The sequence below is a fragment of the Chaetodon trifascialis genome, chromosome 23, assembly GCF_039877785.1.
Source record: "Chaetodon trifascialis isolate fChaTrf1 chromosome 23, fChaTrf1.hap1, whole genome shotgun sequence".
In the NCBI taxonomy this organism is placed as follows: domain Eukaryota; kingdom Metazoa; phylum Chordata; class Actinopteri; order Chaetodontiformes; family Chaetodontidae; genus Chaetodon; species Chaetodon trifascialis.
In genome coordinates, this window is record NC_092078.1 from 13589518 (window position 1) to 13615389 (window position 25872).

The 25872-nt window shown below is 45.5% G+C and overlaps 1 protein-coding gene across 1 annotated transcript in view; it reads right to left on the bottom strand.

Moving 5' to 3' along the window:
* Nucleotides 1-720: 720 nt before the first annotated feature.
* The window catches only part of efnb3b (ephrin-B3b), a 77477-nt gene continuing 52325 nt past the window's right edge, over nt 721-25872 (bottom strand). The window contains exons 3-5 of the mRNA XM_070992780.1: nt 9471-9563; nt 6650-6712; nt 721-2849 (exon numbers count right to left, since the gene is read on the bottom strand). Of these exons, the coding sequence (XP_070848881.1) occupies nt 2416-2849; nt 6650-6712; nt 9471-9563 (590 nt within the window). The 3' untranslated portion in view covers nt 721-2415. The remainder of the gene's footprint in view (nt 2850-6649; nt 6713-9470; nt 9564-25872) is intronic.

Consider the following 25872-nt stretch of genomic DNA (forward strand, 5'->3'; position numbering starts at 1 on the left):
GTGTGTGTGTGAATGTGTTTGACAGAGAGCAAGCGGGAGCGCGAGAGAATGTATGTCACTCAATGCAATCAGGAGGCATTTGTGACAGTCATTAAAAGGTGTGAAATTTGTTATGGTTGTGTGGGAGGGTGTGTGTGTGTGTGTGTGTGTGTGTCAAACAGAGAGAAACAGTGTGCACTGACTGCCCGGGGGATTTCTCTTGTGTGTGTCCGCAGTGAACTGCGTGAGCTTTAATGAGGGCGCGTGTGTGTGTGTGTGTGTGAGTGTGTGTGTGATACAGAGATGCATTTCAACGCAAATTTTGGAAAAGAGGAGCAAATCTGAAATGTGCCACCTCACGTTAACGTAACGTGTGACCGAGTCACGGCAGTGTGTGTGTGTGTGTGTGTGTGCGTGTGTGAGAGAGAGAGAGCGTGTGTGTGATGACATCTCTCCTTTATGCGGTTAAAGTTCAACTGCTCCGAAATCCGTTTTTGGCTGTTGGTCCGTCGCCTCCGCTCAGGAGTGCTCAGACCCTCCGTTCAAAGAAAAGGTTTCTCTCCGTCGCCAGCCACTCTTTCATCTGCTCTCTCCATCCTTTCTTCCTTGGGATCCTTCATCTCTCACTCCTGCCGCTCCCATCCTCCCCTCCCCTCAGCTTCTTTTCTTTAGTGTGCAATTCCTTCACAGTCTTTTCTTTCCTCGTCTCCCTCCCTCCCTTCCTCTCTTTCTCTTTTTTTTAAAGTTCTGCATTCAGATGCCGCTTTATTCCTCCTCCCCAGACAGCACTCTCTCTCTCGCCCTGTTCTTTTTCCTTTATTCTTCTTTTTCATTTCATCCCCTCTCGCACCCCCCCAGCCCCTCCCCGCCATCACCACTCCCCCCGCCCCTCGCTTCTTTTCACTTCTGCGTTTCAAAAAAAGCGTTTGAAAAAAAAAAAAAACTTTCATAGATGGTTCTACCTCAACACTTCCACAAACGAGGTCTAAACTTCAAAACTACAGCATAGTACAAGGAGCTATAAAAATATACACAGAGTTCAGAGACCCTAGAGGGGTGGGAGGGGGAGGGGGGAGGGAGGGAAGGAGGGAGTGAATGAGGGAGGGAAGAGAGGAAGAGAGACACAACCTCTGTTCGCCGGGAAAATTAAAAAAGGGATTAAATTAATATACAACGTAAAAGGGAAAAAGGAAGGAAACAAGGTCATTCTAAGTTGTGAAAAACAAAAAAACAGCAGATAAAAAATGTCTAGCAACAGAAGTGTAGTTTAACAGAGTGGGTAAAAATAACAAACAATAGAAAACCAAAAAAAAAAAAGAAAACATCTAGAAATTATTTACTGGATATTCATATATATAATCTATAAGTGTTGATAGTGATAAAAAATCTCACTTTTTTGATATTCGCTCACTATTTTGTGTTTTGGTATTTAAGACAAGTCTAAAGAACGCACGCGTACACACAATCACTCACATACAAAGCGTACACACACACACAAACTAAATCCCACGCACGCATATGCAAACTCATATGCAAACTTGCTGTACTGAAGCACACTAACTGCACACACACGTCTAATGTGGAGCAGCAGCGCCATAATTATTATCCACGTCGTATGCACACTCGTACAGCCACGCACACGTTATTAAAATATACAAGATTCTGAGTGTCACCGATAGGTCAGACCTCCTCAGGCCTGGGCCCGGTCATGTGACCGCCGCCCGGGCTTGCTGATTGGGTGAGTCCGAGGCCCCTATTTTCTCAGGAGAAACGAACACAAACAAACTAGAATCCTATTGGTGAGTTAGTGGCAGGGGCCGGTCTCTGGTTGGCTGATGGAGCTCTGAGAGGTGGGGCGGTGAGCTAGGCAGGTATGGCCTCTGGGAATCAGAGTTCTCTGGCGCTAAGTGGGATCAGGGGTGTAGTTTTTTTGTTTTTTTATTAAGTTGTAGTCCTTTTCCATCTCTCTTTTTCTTTTGTAAAACACCTCAAGTCCCAACTCCAGGTCCATACTCCCAGAAATAAAGTGTGTTTCCACACACACACATACTGGCGTTACAGGGACGACTCTTCAATTCAGCATGGGTGGGGCTCGTTTAGCTCTGAGTTAACAAGGGGGTACTCAGAGGCTCTTGCCCATTCGTGAGGGCCTTGTTAAGAAGGGCTATGTACGAATATGACATTGCCCTTAACACACACTTGGTGGCCCAGTTGTGTGAGAATGGGGTGGGGTGGTTTATTCAGCTAGAAACACAACTGTGGCCGGGCTCACGGGGCAGTGAGTGGGGGGTCCATGGGACAATACTGATAGTATTGAGGGGTTCAGGGTCGGAGCTGTGATGGTGAGCTTTGCTGTGGCTTCATTTGGAGCAGGGGATTGGTTGGTAATGGGTAGAGGGAGGTGGATGTGTCCAGTCGGCCGGAGCAGCGGCCGTCTCATACTTTGTAGTAGATGTTGGCCGGGCTCTGAGGTGGCATCTCCTGGACGATGTAGACGGGGTGTCCGTAGTCTCCGCTCACCTTCTCGTAGTGCGGGCAGTAGGCTGAGTCTGACGTCCGCAGGGGGATGATGATGTCGCTGGGCTCTGAACCGTTGTTGTTGGAGCTGGAGATGCCCCCGCCCCCTCCCCGCTTGGGGCTGGTGAGCGACGAGAGCGACAGCGGAGGGTGGTGGGTGTCCGAGTGCTTGGCGTGCCGCCGCCTGTAGCACACCACGCAGATCACGGCGGTCACCAGCAAGAGGAAGGCAGAGCCTCCCGCGGCACCGGCGATGAGGGCGATATTGGAGGGTTGAAGAGGGCCATTCTCGCCCCCGCCCTCGCTCCCGAAGCTATTGGGTCCCCGAGACTGGGTGGAGTTCCCTGCGCCGCCTGAAACAAATCACAGTCACAATCTTACTCCAACATCCACAGCATCTCAAGCTGCTTTCAGTGTTTCCCTTTGATTGATATATACATATTAATCATCACGAATATACCGGAGCAATAACACAGCTTGCTTTCACAACTTGTGTTTTCATTAGCTTTTAAATAAACATACCAACCCTTATGGCTCTGTACCACAATAACATGAGTAACGGCGCTGGTTTAGCTCTGCTAGTGAGGCCTGCAGAGACTCAACCCAGTGGAATGCAGCAAGTATGCAGCAAATCTCACAGACGCTTATATGTGGTCTCTTTATTGATGCAATGAAGTGGACAACACTGCTTATAAAATGGAGAGGGATGTCTGTAGACTCAGTGTGTGAGTGTGAGAGCTCAGCACAGTATATACTCCTGTGGACAGCCGGGCAAAGCCACAGTGTGTATCAAGGTAACACACTCTATTTCCCTAACCTTAACAACTGTATTTACTTAGCATTACAGCCAGCCACATGAAGAGAGCCTCCTCGCTATGCTTATACCACCAGACCACACACTCGGCCTGCCTGCTGGCCTTCCTGCCTGCCTGTCTGTCTTTTTATCTGTCTGTCTGTTTATCAAACTGTCTGTCATACTATCTTTCTGTCTGCTGTGTGTCTGCCTGAAACCTAAGATCTTCACAGCCTCGGAGCTCACAGTTCCCTCTGCAGGAGGTCGGGTCAGAACTCAGCAGGTGGATGATGGTCAGGATGCGTGTATGAGTGTGTGCATCTGTGCGCGTGTATGTTTACAGACTGGGGGGGCTGGGGCGGGGGTGGGGGCTGCGGCTCTGCTACTGGACCGTGTGAATGTGTGTGGCTAACTGGTTAAGGCCGGTAATGCGAGTCCCTGCTATAAAGAGACTTTGGATTGGTCCATCATTATTCTTGGCACACATCCCTTTCTTTGCTCCCTGTCTGTCTCTCTCCTGCGTCTCCTCTGCTTCCTCGCCTCCCTCGCTCCATGGTTCTCTCTATCTTCGGGTTATTGTAACCGTAATGACCTACCTTGCTCTAAGCTCAGAGCCTAGCAACACAAACACACATATGGGCAAACACACACTGAGGACATACACAACCACGCAAGCAAATACATACAAACACACCTCATCCCCTGCTGCGAGGCCCCCCCGTCGCGCTGGACTGACTGGGAGCAAAGCGCTAATGCCAGACGTCGATTATACTCCCTTCTCCTCCTCCAGCTTTCTTCCTCCCTCCATTAACCCAACATCCCTCATTCTCCATCTCCATTATGATGTCCGCCTTTCACCGGCTCTCTTTATTACATTCTCTTCCTCCACCTCCACCTTCCCTTCTCACTCCCCCTATTTTCCACTTCTTACTCCCTCCTGTGTTTCCTTTTTTATCACAAGTTGAGACTTTGATGCTTTCCTTGCCCCTTGCCTCCCTCTTCTTTTTTTCATTAGTTAGTTTCACCTTGGAGAGAGACGTCCAACAGGTCAGAAATGAAAAAAAGAAGAAAAAACAGGTCAAGGTGATGACATAGTTCCAGCCTTGTTTTTGAGCCAGCTGTCCTTCCCATGTATAATTCCCATTTCAGATGGTCGTTGGGCGATCATTATATTTTCCACACATTTTTTGGAACTACTGGAAGTGTTTGATGTCAAAATAAAGTGTGAGTCAGTGCGCGCTTCCATTAACAACCTTTATATAAATACATCCTATCCGTGTGTAATCTGTGGTGCTTTACCAACTGCTATGGGGATACAGAGAGGGGCTTAATGTGCACCAAGGGACCCCGTCTGGACACCCACCACAGACCTTGCGGTTGCATGCACTCCTGACACCTCTGCACTCTCTTTACTTAGTTTTTTTGTGTGTTTGGTTTCTAATGGAGTGTCAGCATGGTGTGTACACCTTGTTTTACAAGAGAACCTGCAGAAGCACTGTATTAGAAAAATCTGTTTCCGTCCTTTTCCAAACCTTCAGGTTGTATTTAATGCATAAATTCAAAATGAGCAGAAAAACAGGTAAACACTGAAAACAGAAGTTGAAATCCTGATTTCCATGAGAAGTGATGGTGTCATGTAGGTGGATGAAAGGTGTAACGCAAAGCTACTATTAAATCTGCCTCTATATCAGTTTATGTCACACAAATATTATTATTCAGGTTTATACTGGAAGTGGGTGGAAGCTGTTAAGAATTATTAGATTGCTTCCTTTGCTGTGTTAAACCTACAGTACCTACTGTCATTTATATTATTGTCTTACTGCTGTCAAGTCGCACACTGTGCCTGGATTTAATATGAGATCATGAGGTAAAAATAACACCTGTGCAACAACAGCCAGCTTTATCCTGCGCTGCTCAACTAATCCGATGAAAACTGATGAAAAGGTACCGCGAGTGAACCTCACAGAATATCAGAATATTCAATTGAAAACTGTCTACACCTCCATGTCTTAAGCTTACCTGCGATTTGTTTCCATTTACGCACATACGAGAAACCACATTGACTGACTCTGAGAAGAAGACGCACAGTTTGTGGCAAACAGTCAGTTGTGTGACAGGCTCAAAAAGTTTGGATGCTGTACATATCTGTCCAGAGAGAGATTATCTGTTCATATCCCAATAATGCATTTGTTTATATTTCTAGAGAGGATCAGATTCGACAAAACAAACAAAATGAGCAGCTGTGAATAACCAGCAATATTCCAGTTATTAGCTGAGATGATTTTGAGTGTATTCACACAGGGATTAGAAATTCTGCCATAGCAGGAGTCAAAAACAATCATTTCAGATAAGTACATGCTAATATGTCCTTGTTTGAGTGTCAAAAATGTGTAAAATCCCTCATTATGTGTGTGATGTAAATCAGTCTCGTCATGTGTCCGGTGTTATCTGTCTCATTCTAGTAAAAACAATGCATACTATTGTTGCTTACTTCACACATGCAGCTCTCACCTATGTGAGGTATGGACAAGTGCTTGGACAACGTGTGAATGCCCCAATTCACACATTTGGTACAGTACACAAATTCACCACACGTACACACGCGCGCAGACACACAAAAAAAGGACGAAGGAGAAGAAAAAAAAAAAGGTGAAATGAACGCGACTGATGTTCTTTCTCCTCCACTGAATGACTGTGAGGTAGAGCATGAATCTAAGCCTCTCTCCATTTCCATCTCCTTGTTCTATTCCCTGCTCCTCTTTGCTTTTCAATTATTCTTTTCTTTCTCCTCCTTATGTGCCTCCCACTTCTACCCACTCTGCTCCATCACTCCCCGATGTCTCTTCTTCTCTCCCTTCATCTTTCCGTAATTCTCATTTCTTTCTTTCTCTCTCTCTCTCTCTCTCTCTCTAGACGGAACTACCGAATCCAGGCCACCCAAACTAATGACAATAATAATTCTCTGAAATGTCGCCGCCGGTCTGCCCCTCTCTCCTGCTGCCCTGTCTCCCTTTCTCCTCCTGCCTCTTTCTTCCTCCCTCTCTTTTTCTTGTCCTTCTCCCAAGGTAGCTATTAGCCATCCATTCCCCGCCTGCAGCACTTAGCTCGCAGGGCCGGGCACAGAGATGAGGAGGAGAGGGATAGAGAGCAGCGGAGAGAGAGAGAGAGAGAGAGAGAGAGAGAAAGATATGGAATTAAATAGAGAGATCCACAGATGTCACCGCTGCACATTCTCCATCTGTCGCCCCCTCCCTCCCTCCCCCGCTGCTTTTCTTTTTATCTACTAGTCTTTGCTTATTCCCTCCATCTATTTTATGGATGGATCCGCTGAGGATTATCTCCATTTGGTCTCCTGCTTACCTGGGTTTCTGTTGGTGGTACGTCCCGCTGGTGGCTCCTTCTTTGGAGGCAGCCCATATGGGCCTGTGGAGGAAAAAATAAGGGTGGAATATGAGCAAAAGGACAGAAATACTGAGACAGCCTCTATCCGCTACAACAGCCAAGGCTCTCAGAATTGGAACCAATGAGTGACATTAGCAAACAGAGAGCCAGCCAGAGGGAGAAATAGAGACAGAGGAGCTTTAATAAAGGCTTCCCTCCCTTCTATTCCCATTATAGGAGAGCACATATTGATTGGGCCTCCATGTGTCGTGCATGAGCACTTTTCCATTTGTTTGAATGGGAAACTAAAGAGAGGCTGTTTGTTGTTTTGGCCAGAGTGAATTTACACAAGGCCATAACGGCTTGTAATCTGTAGTCGCTAAATCAGGCCATCTGTCTAGCAAGCCCTCAGTAATGGTGATGGCATTAAAGTGCGTTTATGTGACACATGCAAACACACGCACACATGCACGCACACAAACGCGGCAATTGTAGAAGTGCCACTCCTCACTGCTGAAAGAGATGGTTCAGGAAGTACTCATTTTGTTTGCTTCTGAGCCATCTGGCCAAAAGTAGACTGCAGGTTTATAGTTTGATATCAGGATATGACTATTCAGCTCTGCAGTTTGTGTGACATTTTCAAAAGAAAGTCTGTTATTGGTCACTGCAGCAGAGAGCAAAGCTGACCGGGGGGTGCTTATGGGTAATACTGTACAGTAAACCCACAGGGGCACACACTGCATTGCGTCCCAGTCACAAACTGGTGAATGTGTGCGTACATGCACAGCCATCAACCTATACATACTGACATTTAGAGAAGAAGTGTGAGGCTATTGGCTGATAGCTCCCTCATGACAGTCAACCAAACAGAAGTTAGGGGCGGTGCTGTCTGGATCAATAGAAACTGCTGTGTGGTCAGCTGGGGCTAGTGGAGGGAGGCTCAGACTGTTCTGTGTGTGTGTGACAGAGAAAGATAGCAAGAAAGATAGATAAAGAATAAAATAAGAGAAGACAGGTCAATGTATGTGTGTGGGGCAAAGGTGGAAGTGTGTGTTTTGCGAGTGTGTGTCTGTGCGTGTTCCTCGGAGCGAAGCAGAGCGCCATATCTCATCAGAGATCGCCATGAAGCGGCGTGCCGCTTATTTAGACGACAAACAACACAGACGTGACCTTTCAGCCACACAGCAGATAAGACAGAGAGACAGAGGAAAAGAGTGGAAATAACAGAGAGGGGGATCGAGAGGAAGAGTCCTAAGGAGAGGCGGCTAGCATGCAAAATGAAAGGGAAGTGATGAGGACAGGGAGAAGGGGAATTTGAAAAGGAAACGAGCAATGTTGCGTGAATGAAGAGGGGTTAAAAAAAAGAAAAAAAGGCAGATGCAGAGGGAATAGAGAAGACGTGAAGGAAGGACAGAGCGGAAGAGACTGGGGATGAAACAGGGACAGAGAGAAAGATGCCAATAAAAAGATAGCTATGTGTGTCTTAGAACTTCACAGAATTGTGCAGAGGGGTTGTGTGTGTGTGTGTGTGTGTGTGTGTGTGTGTGTGTGTGTGTGTGTGTGTGTGTGTGTGTGTGTGTGTGTGTGTGTGTGTGTGTGTGTGTGTGTGTGTGAGGGAGGTAGCATTTCCATTGCCCATGTGGTGAAAAAGCCAGGGGAAAGAGAGTGTGTGTGTGGTGGTATTTCTATTGAGCTGAGCTGACTGTGCTGATGTTATGGGCTGATAGAGCCACAGCAGCGCCACTTGGCTCTTTGATGAAGAGCACCTACAATGCACAAGGCCCGATAACTCGGGATAGGCTAAAGAACTAGAAATAGGCGAGCGTGTGTTCATGTGTGCGTGAGGGGGGTCGTGTGAAGGACAGGTGCCTATTATGTCTAGGAATGCGCAGGTCAGTGAAAATGCTTAAATGGGCCTTTTTTCCTCTGTTTTTTTTTTCTGAAAAGCCTGCATGTGAGGGTCATTACCTGTGAATATTTTCCAAACAAATTAGGAGTGTGTGCAGCCACGAGTCATTAAAAATCACTGACTGTGGGCTTTAACACTGAATGGAGTCATTTTGTTATCGCGCCTTAGCTGGCAGGTCTGCTGTGTGGGGAAATGTGTGTGTTCTGGCGTGTGTGCGCGCGTGCGTCCACTTGCCTGCAAGGACACTTCAGTCTGGGTGTCTGCACCCGCACACCTCTACGCGCCCATGTTGCTGCACGTGCAAGCCAATGCTCATGCCTGTAATGTATATTCCGCGCAGGGATATGCGAGTTTCAGTGTGTGCGCTTGAGTGTGCGTGTCCACCGTGAGTCAGTAGTAGTTAAAAGGCAGAGTGAGAGGGGAGTCAACAGGGCTCATTAGAGCTGACTGATCCCACACTTCTCCGCTGCTCTCACCACTTAACGAGACCTAATACGCTCAGCGAGAACACACACGCACACACACAAAGAAGTGATGAACGTGCGTGTGTGCATTCTGTATGTGTGTGTAAGAAAAAGGAAGATAAGAGAGACGGTTTAAAAGTAGAAGAGGCTGCATGTCAGATAAGGTGCGGTAATGAACGTGTAGCGCTCTGTACTGTACAGATGGGAGATGATGTGAGATGTGGTGGACCGGAGCCAATGTGTGTTAGTCACACTGTGTGTTAAGTGAGCGATTGTGTGTGATGCATGAATAACAACGTGTGTGTTGTGAGCGAGGGAGTGTGTGAAAAAGAGTCCATGTGTGGTGCACTCCGAGAGTTGCGCATATGGGACAGCTCACGTGTGTGTGGAAGAAGTAATAATGTACGAGAGAGGTGAGAGGACTTACTCTGCCCCACTTTCAGCACCACCTTCATGCCTTGCGTGGCACACACTCCGCCTCTCATGCTATCCAGGCCTTGACGCGTCCCATCTGACGTAGCTGGAGGGATGGAAACAAAAAAAAAATGACACAATTAATCAAGTAGCATGGCGGTATACAAACACACACACACAGTGGAGAGACAACCTTTAAAGCCACACAAATTCACTCTCTCTCAATCTATAGCTGATGCCAACAATAGCTTCTATTCATATGGTCAGCCGTTCCAGCAAGTCAGCGAGTGACATTTGCAGAGGCAGCGATTTAAAACTCCACCAGAAGCTCTGAAATGTCAAACTACGAGGCGGCAGCACTTTAATAAGTCCTCATTTAGCAGTCCGCTGGAATTCATTAACACCCCCGCCGTGCCGCATGGACTCAACCGCTTTCAGTCAACGGCAATCGCTGCTCGGGCTGGAGGATTGGCAGGAGAGGGGGGTAGTTTAGAGAGGCACAGACTGACTGATGGAAAAAAGGAATGGTAATCCAATCAAGCACACATATGAAATAAAATGGAGCCCCTGAGACACAAAACACCATGTGTGGAGAAAAACTGGACCTGATTGGTTAGAAAACAGTGACTGTGATAAATGACTTAAAGCTCCAATTTGTACTGCTCCATTACTATCACTGCTTATTCAGTTCAATTCAACTTTACTGCCACTAACACAATGAGCAGGCACATATGCAATGTGGGAGGGGGCATGGGTACATACATGGCGTGAAATAAATACAGATAAAAACACAAAGACTAAACTTATATTGAATGAGGTAGTATACATCTGTTGCTGTATGTTTAAATTAAGCTAAATAATGAGAGTTTTCATTTAAAATTGAGGGACTGGAGCGTTAATACAGCCAATGAGGGATTTAATATGCATTTTGAAACTGTAAAAGCTTTGCTTGCACTGAAAACTGCAATCAAAACAGCAGTCGGGTTTCAAGTCAGCATCATAACCTGCTCTGGAATCATGTTTCTTTCTACTGCAGCCAGGAGGGAGGCCAAAGGAGGTCAAGCAGTGCTGACAGAGTGCACAGGGAAGAGGGTGCGTGAGCATGAATCCCTGTAACGCTGTAACATTTCTCCTTACATAAAGCATGTCAGTGAATGCATTACACATCACTGGTGTGCAGGTCAGAGAGGGTGGAGGAGGGAACGCACAGACTGAATCAGGATGGAGGGATCAGGCAGTGAAAGTGGAGGGACGCAGATATGAGGCAGTTTAAGAGGAGAGACTATAATTTTGTCATTTTTCTTCCATTTTCTCCCCATTGAAGTTTTTTTTTTTCCCCAGGAGTTTTTCCTTTTTCTGAATGGAGGGTCTGAGGATAGAGGGTGTCATATGGTGCAGCTTGCAAAGCCCCCTCAAATCTGTGATTTGAGATATTGGGCTATATTAATAGAATTGACGGAAAGGAGGAGGTGAGGGCTGAAGCAATTAGAGAGGTCTTCAAGGTGGCTGACCTGCAATCAGTTTCAGTCATTTGTGCACAAATATTCACTCGTGACCCACAGCCTTTTTATCAGATTTAAAAAAAAAAACAGTTCTCATTTTGAGAACTTGAAACTACTTTTGACTTTAAAGTTGAACTTGATTGAGGAACTGATGTGTCGCCTCAGCGACCAGTTAAAAAAAAAAGACACTAAACATACTCTTCTCCTTCCAGCAGCCCGCCCAAACACCCCAGCACACATACACACACCACCCATCTATCCTTATTTTCCCTGTTATAGCCCCTGGGCTAACCCTCACCTTGTCTTCTTCAAGAAATATAAAAAATAATTTTCCTCCCGCCACTTCGCTTCAGGCTATAGATTAGCCTGTCTGAAGCGAAGCAGAAAGGGAGCGATGGCGGATGGCTGAGGAGAGAGAGAGCGGGACGGGAGAGAGAGAGAACGGGAGGTGTGAAAAAGAGGCAGCTTTACTTCTAACACCTCCCTCTTCCTCTCTCCCTCCATCCCTGCAAGACGCAGAGTGTGAAAGCAGAGGAGGAGAGAAGCAGGCGGAGGTCAAGGCGAACAGCAGTATGGTGGGAAAGCCAGCAGACGGGGACGGATGAAGAAGGTTTAAATGAAGTGCTGTGAAAAAGTTTGTACGTTCCTCCAATTTTTCTACTATTTGTTGTCACCAAATCATTTTGAATCATAGTATTTCTTCTTGTCTGAGACCCGTGTTGTGGGAGGAAAACATAATTTATTTCAATGAAGTTGAAATAGTGTGCCAAATTAAGTGGGCTTAATTGCAACATTGGAAAGGACTTTATATATATATATATATATATATATATATATATATATATATCTTTGGCTGCTCAGACGTCACATCCAGGTTGTAGCAACATGTTTTGAAAATTACTCTGAGAAAATTTCAGATTCAGAGATGATCGGGCCTCATATAACAACCACTTGAAGGAAAAAAACCTGAACATACAACTTCTCTCAGACAAATTCCCTCTTAGGCACAACAAAAATGTACAACTGGTGCAGCCCTGTCGTACAAACCATGCAAAGGAAGCTTTAGAAAGACGCTTTTTTGCATCAAACATCACTTCAAACAGTTTATTCTTTGTGCCTGCTCTGATGAGTCTAATTGCTTCTGGTCGTTATGTTTTCCTCTGCTGATTTCTGACAGCAGGACTCGAAGCTCCATGGCGAGAGATTCTTTTGTTTACTCTGGGGTAACATTTCGGTGAATGAAACTTCCTAACAATCACGAACAGGTGGCACTCATCAGGCTGAAACAAGCCATTTCCGACAGGTTTGTGGAGCGGAGTTTGGCGAGTCCGGCACGGAGCACTCGTACGAGCTAACCTCACAGAGAACAAGCGAGAGAGGTTTAGAGTGAAAATACAAAAACTGTTGTTGCCCGACGCTGAGTGCCTTTCATAAAAACATAAGTAGCACAAAATGAACAAATAGAAACAATCTGCCCCAATTGAGAAGATTTGCTTAATTGTATAACTTTATTAAAATAAATACAATTTTCTAAGGCGTCCTTGTGTAGGTTTCATATCAAAAATATAATAATAATAACGATCAATATGTCTAAAGGTATTTCCTGTGAGGTCTGTTTTCCTTATAGATAGATAAAAATGTCAGGGATTAGTGGCTCGAGCCGTTCGATTCTGTGCTCTTCATATTGAATTCTGCACACAGATATAATTATTCAGCAAACTAATTGAATGCAACTGCGCCAAATCACATTTGTTTGTAATAATTTAGTCATAATAATGTTTATTTTTTTAACATTATTAATTACATATTCTTGTCCAGAGGCGCAGAGTGTGAAAACAAAGTTATTAAATGATGAAATGATTTCAAATGTGTAATCTATTTTAATTATCTTAAAGCCAGAAAACATGGTTTTACCCTCCACCACATCCCAGGGCAGGGGGTACACAGTGTGATTAAGATGGGCCGTAGGGTAAAAAACAGGGTGCAGCAGCTCTGATTAAAGGAATGGCTGGAGGATGGAGTAAACACCCTCAACTGGTCTGAGAGAGAAGGGTGGAGGACTGTGATTTCTGAGAGTAATAACTCCTGACACACGAAGGAGGACAAGAAGGTGACGGGAGACAAGGGAGGAGAGGAAGACGAGGGTGAGGAAAGGAGGAGGAGGAGGAGGAGGCCATGCAGGGAAGCGAGGCAGGGAGACTGATTGCCTGTGACAAGCTGTTGGTGATATGATGGGGACAGGAGACTATGTGAGACGAAAGAGATGACCCAGAGCCCAGTGGACACAGGGAGGAGGAGGGAGGAAGACAAGATTCATAGAGAGAGGAGGGAAGTGGTGGAAAAAAAAGGGAAAAAGTAGAAAAGTTAAAAACAGAAAGTAAGGAAAGAGTTTAAATGACATGATAGATAGCAGAGAGGTAAAAGACTCTAATGTCTCCATTATGGAAAAGTGGAGCGGTAATGGATACAAAGAAGAGGGAGACACAGAGAGAGACAGACACTGAGAGCAAGGCAGCCAAATTGCACCGCCAGAGCCTCCACAAATGTGATTTTGCAAATGCAAGTTATTTTTTTTAACATCATAATCAACAGGTCACAAATATCACGACGGCAATTTTTGTCATAACGGTGAACTGTATCAGGACAAATCCTCTCAAATCCATTAGACGTGTTACAGGTGCCACTATTTCTGTGAATGTCAATTTCACAGGAACAAAGCAAACAAAGAGATCAGAGCTGCTTTGTCCTTGGATCGAAAATATTCCCCCACCCAATCTTGGCTGCCAAACACTGGAAATGCAGACAATTTCATTGCACTTGAGGGGGAAAAGAAGATATCACCAAATCAAGGTAGAAATAATCACCAAACATCTGTGAAATCCTGATGACAGACAGAGATGAGAGCGGCAAAGATGGAGAGATGTAGGAATGCAGGAACGCAGTGTGCCAAATCTTTCCCACCTCACTTTCTGGAGGATGGGGAGAGAAAAAAAAAGAAAATAAGGAGGAGTGTATGGAGCAATTTGGGATGAGATAAGAGGAGGAAGGAGGAAGAACGGCGAGGAGAAAGAGGGAGACAGGGGAGGGAGAAGAGGGATGAGTAATTGAGACAATGATCAGCAGTGATGGGGGGGATGTGAAGCGCCAGAGGACAGAGGAGAGGAAGGGCGTCGCTCCGCCACCCTCGTTCGACAGGAAGACAGGAGGGAGAGGCGGAGGAAGTGGAAAAACTTAATTAATGAAATAATACCACAGTCAACCTCAATCAGACAGCACAGCGCCGGGGCTGTGCACACAACGAGGCAGGCAGCCAGGCAGGCCGGGGGAGGGAGTGTGGATCTAGTCCATAGAAAAAGATCACAGAGCGGTTGAGAGTCTGACTCTGTGTCTCTCTTGTTATTACCAAGGTCAGCGCTGGGCCGAGTTTCTTCTCAGCCTCGATTATTGGTGCCGAAGTTGGCCCAGCATTACGTAAAAGTGGGAGAATCGCATCTCAGATCGGTGATTCATTCAGGGACTTTAAACCCCTCGCCCGACGTGCGTTCAGCTTCATATCAACTGTCACCCGCTGCAGTGGACGATGCAAAGCTACTTGATTTGCATTAAGACGCAGCCCAGACCCCAATGTTTGCCATCCCACTCTATTCCGTCCCCCTCCTGCGCCGTGTTTTGCAGCCCTGGTTATATATTCCACACATGCTGAGTGACAGCCGGCCTCCCGCAGCAAAACACTTGCTCCTATGCGAGTGATGCGAATTTGTGTACATGCTGATGTTGTTATTTCCATCACGTCCTTCTGCCTACTTTGGGACACCACTCACATTCCACTTTGCTCAAAAGTCACAGGAAGTGTTGTTATTGTGCCTGATTTTCTAGATTTCTGGTTCCAGCTTTTAGTGCAATGTGCTTTTCAGGAAATGGAAGCAAGGCTTTTCGGACGCTTTCGGCATAGGTTTGGTTTTAGAAGTTGGGGTTAACATATGAAGTCAGACGCTTAAGCTGGTTCAGGATTTCCAAATTAATGGTAGTCTAACAAACACTTTTAGTACTTATTCTGCATCCTACATAGCTCCTCCTCAGGCTGCAGTAGCCTGTATGTAGCCTGAAAGGCAAAATCCGGGGCAAAATTGCAACCCTCCTGCTTGCAAAGCTTAAAGCTGTGAGCATGCATCTTAAAGTGATTAAGATGAGCAGCATTGCAATTAAATATGTCTGAATTGTAGATCTATAATGTATGGAGGCAGATTGATGTCACTCATGTGATGATGGAGATGGAGGTGGTGCTGTCTACGTACTGCTGGGCTAAATACTGTATGTGCGGCCAAGCTATTGCAACAGTCCAAGCTAACTACTGTACCACACACAATCAAATTACACACATACGGTTTGAGCATGAAGTGGGAACATCTTTTCCAATGACAGCTAGATTAAAAGGGAGCAAAAATGGGACTGTGGCGTGCAGCAAAAGAGCAGATTAAACAACAAACAGAATGAATAAACAAGCAAACAAGGGCCAGGGAGGAACAAAGCCCGCTTGCTCGTGCTGTCTCATGTTCCACGAGCTCAGCCCCCGCTAGCCTCTGGTGTGCGATGGCATGTTAGCCACGTCATGAGTGTGTCAGGTTAAGGAACGCAATAATCACGAATGCAAATGCAACGTGAAAGACACAAACACAAGTGGGTGTTTTATATTGCTCCAGGCCCTCTGGGTGCATGTTAAGGATGGATTGGTTTGAGTGTGTATGCCTCTGTGTGTGTGTTTGTGTCGGTGTGTGAGCAAAGTGTTCCCATCTGTGCAAATCAAGCTAAAACCGATGTGTTGCTTCACAGCAGCTTTGCCTTTAAAATCCTCCTTTTAGTTCCACTTGTTTGGTTTTTGGACCACATTCCACCAAAACAACCACGAAACTAAGTTTGTCACTCGGGTGGACTGGGACATGTGTGTGTGTGTGTGTGTGTGTGTGTGTGTGTGTGTGTGTGTGTGTGTGTGTGTGTGTGTGTGTGTGTGTGTGTGTGTGTGCAGAGGGGACTTGGGGGTGGGATTTACAGTTGCCTTCCTGTTTAAATTTGTAGGCCTCACTCTCCAGCGGCTCTATGAGCTCCATGTGTGTCATCTAGATGATGAAGAGCATATAACCTGATCCCCTCTCCCTTGAGGCGAAGCTGAAGGATTCATTCTCTCTCTCTCTCCCCTTCCCCACACGTCCTAGCTCCCTCCAAAAACTCCTGGATCTTGCCATTGAAATTTCCTGTAACTAAAAACGTCTTCATAAATCTCCTACGGCGCTTTTATAACCTGGCTATGACGCATTAACGAAGCTATCACAAGCCATTACCTTGTGGCGGCGGCGAGGAGGGAAAAAGGCATTAAGTTGTGTACTGAAACAGAACGGGCATTATTTTAGCTCCCCCCTCGAAAAAACACACCAGTCAAGTATTATTTTCACATTCCACCTCCAAATACACAACACACCATTCCTCCCAACATAGCATGATGTTTTCCAAACTTTTTTTGTGCAGAGAATGCAGGTTTTTTGTTCTATTGTTGCAGACAAAGGCCCACTGTTGACTGTGTTGTGGTAGCACTTGATCCATAAATGGGACCAGCTACAAACAAGGACGACACAAAGACGTCTGCATGTTTTGGCGCCTCCGTTGCACGATGACACGATGGTATGCCTGAGGTTTGGAGACAGGACAAGGATATGTGTTTGTCTCATGAGGTAATGCAAGAGTGGGGAGGGATTTGTGCTAATAAAGACCTGCGTTGCTGAAATATTGGCTTCTTAAATCCCATCTTTCCTACTTCCGATCAAACTGCACCTCTTACATCAATATCTGCTGCTATGTGTTTGAGTGGAAAGAGTGGCATTCAGGGACATTTAGGTTACTATGGTTACTAATTACTGTTTAAAATCAAATTTGTTGGTTGTTTTTTTTCACAGAGGAGAACATTTTATCTGACCTATGCAGCACTGAAAGGGTAAGATAAATCTAATTACTTTACTACCTAAAGTGCATGAACAAATTAAAGCCATATGTCTCATGCTGGCAACCAAATTGGCTCATTTCTGATGGGAGCTCTTTAAAATGCGTATTCTGTAATAATGTGATTTAAAATGAGTGAGGCTATTTGACAAATATGACATTCATACTTGCACAAACTTGTGTAAAAGTAAACTTCCTGATGCGAACTGAGTCATTTTCACCAGTTTCTCGCAGGCTTTCGGCGCGTGTGCCTGTGTGAGAGGGAATGGGAGGCGATGGGACCCGGACAGGCCGACACTGGGAGCCGAGTCATGGTCACAGGTTGAACTCACATGACGTGTCACATGCTGACCAAAGAGACACGCATAAATCCACAGAGAGGAATCTCATGCCCCCCCCCCCCCCCCCCCCGATTTCACACGTTTCCACAGCGGAGACACCGTTGCCTCAAAACCCAGACATATACACAACTCGCATACAAACACACACACACACAGTCCACCAGGGGAAAATGATCTCAGTGTCTTTGCTTGCGTGCGGTTGATCTCTCCTCTGTGCTCGATGACATTTTAATTCTCAGCAGTTATTCGCTTTCCATCCATCCTGTTCTATTACAATCACCCCCCCACCCCCCGCCTCCGCCTCTTTATTTGCCCTCTCTCTCTCCTCCGTCCCTCCCTTCCTCTGTCTCTCCGTCTTTCGATGTCCCGTGCGCTTTGAGGGTGGGCGACTCAGAATCGCATCGCATTAACCTCCAGCACCAAAACACACACAACAAACTGGGCCATGGCACAGCAGCCTCCACCCTCCCTCCTCCTCCCACCGCCCATCAGAGTTCCAAACAGGATGACTGGAGTGTGGTACGCACCTGATCTCCATATCTGACGAACACACACACGTGCACGCGCAGCACTGAGAGGGAGTCTGATTGCTTGTGACAGATCTGCTGCCATTTTCTGGTTTAGTTCTGAGGCAGGGAGTAAAAACATTGTTGGGGGCCTGAAAAATGTGGCTGTTTTCTGTCACTTTGTTTGCCTCTGACTAAATCCATATCGTGATTTATTTGACAGCACTGCTGGTGCCATACTGATAATCCAGCTATTGTTGTGTTGTATGTGTGTGTGTGTGTGTGTGTGTGTGTGTGTGTGTGTGTGTGTGTGTGTGTGCGTGGCCTTACTTGTGTATTCTAGTGCATCTAAACACTTCATGTATGTGTGCAAAGGTCATATATGTTCACGTATATCTTTGTGTGTGTATGAGCGATCCTCCAGTTGGTAATCTGGTTTGATGCACAGCAGGTTAATGATGGCTGTCGACTGCAGCGCTAACACAGTATGATTGCTGTCTCTGCACATCAATAGACAATCTACGCACAGCCTTCTAAAGCTGCTTATGGTCTCTATAAGTGATATATATAGGGCCCAGAGGGGGAGGAAGGGAGGTCATTATCACTGTCAGTGAGGGAGGGACAGGGGAGGGGCATAAATGTGGTCATCAGTACAAATAAACACAGAGGCCGTTTCTTCCATTCACTCTCGTTAATTAAATGACAAGAAACAAATCGCGGGCGAGCGAACGCAATGCCCAATTTGGAAAATAATCCACGGCAAACAAATGTGACCGCCAGAGCATAGACAGGCATGATGGACCAAAAGAAAGAGAGGCAGGCACAAAGCGAGGGAGGGAAAAAGGAAAAAAAGCAAAGGCAAAGAAAAGAGGGAGAGCCATTAAAAGAGGCCTAGTGACTGGGTGGATGAGCCTTGTGTAACGTCAGTAAAGTGCTAGTCATGTAGGACAGTCACGACCAATGTTCCTTACAACTGGGTCAATGTTCCCGTCCCGGGGCAGCGAGGGCATTCTGCGTGGCTGTCTGTGCGCGTGCATGTCATGAGTATCTATCTGTTAACTTCCACAAACCTGCTAGAAACTGCTATCCCTGCAATGCCTGTCAAGTGCACCTCTGAGTGGACCTCCATGCATATTGAATGAATACTTCAATGACTACTTATCAATACTTAATGAATACTTATCAGTGAATCCCTGAGTGACTTCTACAGCACAGATTTTTTTAAAGGCTTTTAAAAGGCAACGCGAGGCCTTTTTAGATGCGACTCAGTACGTAACGCGGTCCAATGTCGGCCGGTGAGTTCATGGTCACGTTTGAATGTCTGACTGTGATGTTTTCCAGTGTTGGCTGAGGTGATGGCGGATTCGCCGCAGTCGCACCAAATGAGAGGTAACACTCGACGATATTGCGGGGGAATCTGGCTGCCTGCAGACCCCAGCGTGCCCCTTATGTCTGCGTGCGTCCTCGTCTGCTGGTGTCTGGCGGCATGTGTCCGTCTTAAGGTTTGTGTGTGCATGTGGGTAGCCGTTCTGCATTATATCAGCCACTAGATTGGAGGCCTGGAGAAATGGGTCAGCGCCAGCCTCGTCGCTCCCTCTCACTGTCTCTCCTGCTCTGTGCTCATGTTTTTTTTTTTTTTCCCAGCCTCTCTTATTCCCAAGTCGCTCCCAGAATAAAAACGAAACACCTCCGGTTGTCCACTCCTCCTGCGGCTGCCTGGATCTGGGTTAAAGCAGCCAAGTCCATCACTCACTCCCTCTTTCCCTTCCTTTCTTTCTGTTGAATGAAGAAACTCTAAGAAGTCCCTCACTCGCGTTTGTTAATAAGCTCGGCTGAGAAAGAAGCAATGATGGGGATGTTCAGAGGAGGAAATGAGACATCAGATTTGTGGAGTACGCAAAGCATGCCCCCACGTATGGCGACACTCTTGCCATCTCCTGACATTTAGATCGTAGATTCAATCGTCTTGTGATCAACAACGATGATTCTGATGAAAACTAATTTCTATTTGTCAAGTATCTCAACTGAAAGCATGTAACAGCAGATTTCCACTTCTAGCTCTGGGCCTGGTTCATGGTGTTTTTGTCAGGGTGGCCCTGCTCACACAGACCCACACCCACCCAAACACACACACCTGTTGCAAAACCAGACAGAGGGGGAGAGACACAGCACAGGTAACAGGATACCATAGTCATGACTAATCGCCCTGGTGGGATGTCTTCCTCTCCCTCTCTTATATTAATGCCCCCATCACTCATGCTGCTGTCTTTTTTAGGCCACTAAGTTGCCGCCAGAACCCTCCTCTCCACTCTCCGCCCATGCACTCACACACTCCCACACACAAACTCGGGGGATGGGACATTTACACACCTGTGTGATCACACGATCGCTAAATAAAAGCCCTCAGTCTCACATTAGCCTGATTTACTGTCTCAATTTAAGCATGAATGCAGTGCAGCGAAGAGGAAAACAGGAGACAACTACACCTAACTCGCACTTCCACGTCTCCTGTCACTTTGTCATACTTTGATCACGGGGGAGAGGGGGGGAAAAAAGCCGTCTGTTGCGGCAATCACTCTCTCCTCCTGTAGCGCTTGCTTTCCCTCCTCTCCAACATTTCCTCTCCCTCTCCTTTCAATTATTGCCTTTATGTTTCCAGCCGTCCTGCCGTCCCCTTCTTTGTAGTGGCTTCCTCTCAGGCAGAGCCTCGCTGTGACATTGTCTGTCATTGCAGGATTACAGCGTTGGCACCTCGCCACGAACATGCCGAAGACGCGCAGGAGGCGACCCTCGCCGCATGCGTCCTGCTCTGCCATGGGGTACAAACCCTTTGACTACAGAAACAACTCAGAAAAAAAAACGAATATATCTGAAGCCCAAACTTCCCTCTGGGACACTGAGTTGTCAGATTTTCCTAATACAAGTGACTTTGAGCCAACTTTGTAGCTGATGGTGACTTTTAGATGATAGAGATATTGCAGAAAAATTGGCGTGATCCAGTTTGTGGAGCGCTGAGCGTACAGTGCGACCCCCATGGTTATCAAAGACTACTTTTGGATTCATTTATTGGCTGATATTTTATGATACTACTTTGTATCTTTCTATTCTCTTGAAATCAAAACAAATGTCAGGATACAGAGTTCCCTTGAAATGTTACGCCTGACAAAGACAGAACATTTGAAGCAACACTTTGAACTGCATCATGTGCATCCAACACTGGCTAATATCCATTTTTAATAACATCAAACATACAAAAATCTAAAGAAAACCTAAAATGAAATGGTGAAACATCACATGTCAAGTAATTTTGCGATTATATAAAATCTCTCTGAAGGACAGGCGGTCAAATAACGGCAGGCCTATTTCCTGCTTTTGGGTTTGATATGTAGGTTACGCTTCTTTTGGTAAAATAGAAATTGGCAGAGCAGGGGAACAGGAAGGGGAGAAGTTGCTCAACTGAAGGACAAACGTCTGGTAAAACAGGAAGCTAGGAACAATGCAAAGGAAAAAAAAAAGATGGAAGTGGGTCAATGGTCTGAAGGGAGGAACGTGACAGCGATCTGTGACATGTAGCAGGAGAGAAAGAAAGTGAAAGCAAGTAGGAAGATGGCGGCAGGGAGAGGGGAGGGGTTTCTAAATTAAGAAGAAGGGAAGCAGAAGGGTGTGAAGGAGGAGGAGGAGGAGGAGGCGGAAGAGTGAGGGTGAAAATGTGAGAGAAAGATGGGAAAAGGCAGAGTCCATGGGAGGGAGGAGCTGTTAGAGAAAATGGCCTCATAAATGTCACTCCTTTCCTGCTGATATTAATGGCAAATGTCAAAGACCCAGAACTTACGGGAGGTTAGGTCTCCTAAACACACACAAACACATGTATGAACACTCTCAAACACACAGAGTTTTTCCCTCCAGACAATGACTTTTGAAAGGAGGCAGTGAAGGAGTGGGCCTGCAGAGGAGCTGTACATCTTAAAGACTGTAATTACACATAACTGTCAGTCTAATTAAGGCTTTTAATGAACTCCATGAGAGCTCAGAAAGGACAAAAACCACCAGCCGCTGGAAAGTGTGCATGTTTGTTTGCACGAGCGTGTGTGTGATAAATGATGCGCTCAAGGAAGAAGTGCACATAAACGCCAACACAATCAAACATTTTAATGAGCCCGAGTGCAGCTTTGAGGTCCACCATCTAATAAACATGCATACCTGTGAGGGTGTCTCGACTCTTTTTGCAACACACACACACACAAAAACACACAAAACTAATTGTTGCTGTCACTCCCTCTCTATAGTGATGAAGTGTTAAACCCCTGCCCACTGCAGAAGCATGATTGGACCTATAGGAAAGACCTTTGAAACAATTGGATTTGCCATTAAGGAAAACTTTAGTTAAGATTTAGTTAAAATACTTCGCAACAATGTGCTAATCTGCATTAACCATCATTGAGCTGGGCTGCTAAAGCTCTTGGCTGCACTCTGCTGCTGGCTGGTCAGGTATAGGAAAATAGATTGTCCTCAAAGGCTGGAAAAATGTTAGGTCTCGATCTAGCGGCAGATACAGAGCAACAGCCACAATCAGATCCGCTTGGATTATGGGTGGGCGAGTGCGTGTATAATGATGGCACAGCGTAAAAACCTCTGTTGTGTAGCTTTTTTAAAGGCTCAGTCCACGCAAATTACAAAAACACACATTTCCTTGCTTGGTCGCCCTGGTCAGGTGGTAAAAGCGGAGCTAAATGCCCTCTGTAGTGCTTGAGATCTAATCACTTTATAGTATGTTTTTATGCTTTTGTATAGCTGACCTTTATTAAAGTGAATGTGATCTACAAATCTAGTAATTTGAGCAATTATTATGATGGCATAGTTATCGCAGCAGTATTACCACCAATGAAGTGTTGAGGTATAGCGACACAACATGTCATTTTACCTACTATTATCATTCTGTTACTCTTAGTTTTGCTATTACTATTTTCATTTCTTTGCATGTCAGGGGCCCCCGCCACCATCCATTTCAGGGGCCCAACATGCAGATCAGGAAACACTGGAGACACAGAAAACAGTGTCTCTTTTCTTTCTCCCTCCAGCTCATTTCTTTCATTGCATGCCATTCTTTCAACCAGCAGCTATGTCACAGGGTGTAGACAGTGTGTGTACAGGCACACACACAGAAGCACTTTAAACCTGGCTCAGTTTTAGTGTTTAAATGCACCAGCCAAGGCTCTGCTATTACACAATCCTGACGAGCATGGAGGTCCTGCTAATGGCTCGACACAGACTCAGTACAAAGCGGCAGTGTGCGTATGCTTGCCTTAAATGTCCTTGAACCATGACTGCAATACTTGAATACTGAGTTGTACATTTGTGTGTGTATGTGTGTGTGTGTTCTTTGTCAAGTATTCTTTAGCCTAAAGAGTCATATGCATTGGAATTCAGAAATGTTTAACTAATCTTTACCGATACAGCCGCCTTCCTCTTCCTCACCGACCCCCACTGTTACTCTTGTTTCCAAAAGAGGAAAGCAGGAGAAACACACACACATGTACAGAACATGGGAGCCAGCCAGCCGAAATAATACATCTTGACATCTGTGCCTGCATACTGCTCGAGGGAGAGATTGGAGAGAGAAAGTGGAAAGAAGAAGGGTGAGATATGAAGGGGAAGATGATGGACAGCAGAAAGCATAGGGCAATTATATACTGTATATGTGTATGCGTGTGTGCGTGCATGTATACTGAATTTGTGTGTGTGACTGTATATTTCTATATGTGTGCAACAGTGAGAGAAGGAGTGATGACAGTTGTGTTTGTTTAGCTCTGTGATTAAAGCAGCCTGCTAGAAGCTGTGTGCTTAGCTGTATGGCAGTCTGTCTGTTTTTTTATCACGTGTGTGTGTGTGTGTGTGTGTGTGTGTGTGTGTGTGTGTGTGTGTGTGTGTGTGTGAGCACTCTGCTTTTCAGAAATGTGGGTGTGTATGCGCTTTGTACACGTCTGTCTTCAGTTCTGAACTGCGTTTATGTGTATCTTAAATCTTATTTGCACGTCATGAATGCATCTTGGGGTTGTGCATGTGATCGTGTGTACCCCCCCCCCTTGTGTGTTTTAGCATCTAATCTCCCGCTCTTGTTTGCTTAAGCGAAATCATCCACGGATGTCTGGTGCACGTGGGACTGGAAAAACCTGTGTGTGCGGCTGCGTGTGTGCTCATTAGTACAAGGTTTCTCTCTGTGCTGTCCTGAGGTTTGTTTGCATTCCTGTTTCATGTTGACTTCATTTCATCTGACAGCTGAAAGATATCTGTCACCTTAGTTTTCGAGTTCAACAGGCTTTATTAGCCTGATAAGATCATTCTCACACAGCTAAATTAAAGTACACAGAACCAAGGCTGTTGCGGTAGATAAAAACAAACCTGGGCTGCAACTTTAATGGTAAAGTTTAGCAGAATATTCCCGTATGTCGCAGATGCACAAGATTGTGGAACTTAGCTTAAAAATAAGCAGCACATTCACTTCATCTTGTCTGATCCATGTGTCCAATCACAGTGTCCTGAGGGAGACACTGAATCATACCTGCCCACTCACCAGAAAGATAAAAAACATCCGCTAAATGTTAATATGCCGCTTCACTGATCATTGGGCTTTTACTTTGCAGGAAAGGACTCACTGTCTTGCTCCGGGGCACTTCAGCAGCAGGGTGGATGTTTGTATCCTTTTCACCTTGCTAAACATAATCTCATTCACATGCAGTTTTGTTTGCCAGAAATCAAAAGAGGAACACTAAAAAGCACTTCACCAGAATGTGTAATTTATGCAAAAAAGCAGCAGTAGTAGTACTAGTAGTTTAAATCCAGTATTCTCTTTTAAGGGTATTTCCCCACTATGTCTTGAAGATTCAAAATTATCATTATGTCCTGATCTGGAAACCTAGCAAAAAGTTTTCATTTTCTGATTTCATCTTTTGACTCATGCATGTGAAATTTGCAAGTGGAAAAGTCATTATTCTGCTGGATCTGATAGCAAAAAGGGATGCATGTATCTCCTCACCGCTCACTTTTCCGGGCTGTGTTCATCTTACAGCGGGGGACTGGAAGAGAGGGAGAGAGCATCTAAAAGAGTCATAAATGTGCCGTGCAGAAAGAGAGCTGGAGACAGAGTGACAGGCATGCAGGATGACAGAAACGGTGAATTAGACAGAGCTGCAGAGGAGAGAAAGAGAGTTTCCCACCTGAGTGAAACTTTTAACAGGGTCAAGTTTGAGGTGCTGTTGTGAAAACAGTTTGGGCTAATTCATATTTCAAACATGCCATTCCCACACAGCCCTGACAGCACTCACATGAACGCACCCTGCTCCCGTAGGATCACAAGCCCGCTATTACCTCCAAGGACGGCTAGCATCTCTTTTAAAGACCTAAAAAAAAAAAGCTTCCAGAGCACGCCAAAACATGGCAGATGGGAGACGTTCGCCACTCGCAAACTGACTGAAAATCTCACATAACAAGAACTGATTTGCCGGTGTAACGATTGATATGTGTGATGTATTCTCTGCATGCAGGGAGCGAAAGGAGTGCACTTCAACGTCAGTGTCTTCAGTGAGGGGTACTTAGCTAAAAATATCAGTTCCACAGGAGTACTCGGTGATAAAAAGGGTAACACAAATCCCAGCAAATAGGCAGAATCGTGTTAGCATCTCATATAATGCACCAGCCCTAAATAAACTATGACTAATTTGTCACTCGGTGTCATATTTGTGGGTTGAGCGACCTTTTTCTTCCCGAGCGCCGGCGCCAAAACTTCTTCGATTACTTTATCAGTAATCCGTTTAAAACAGTGCGCTCCAAGTGTTGTAAATCTGTCCCGCTCCTCTAATCTCCAATTCATCACACATTTCCTAATCACGCTCCAAAAATAACAAACCTGGTATTACTTACCCTCCTCTCTCTGTACGACGTGCGCTGAGCCAAATGCGAGCGATCAAAAGGTTTATGGCGTGCGCATGAATCACTAAAGGCTAACAAACTACCCTGTTCATCTTGTTATGTTGTAAAATAAAAGAAAAAATAGGATTTTATTCTTAATTAAAGCTTCAAAT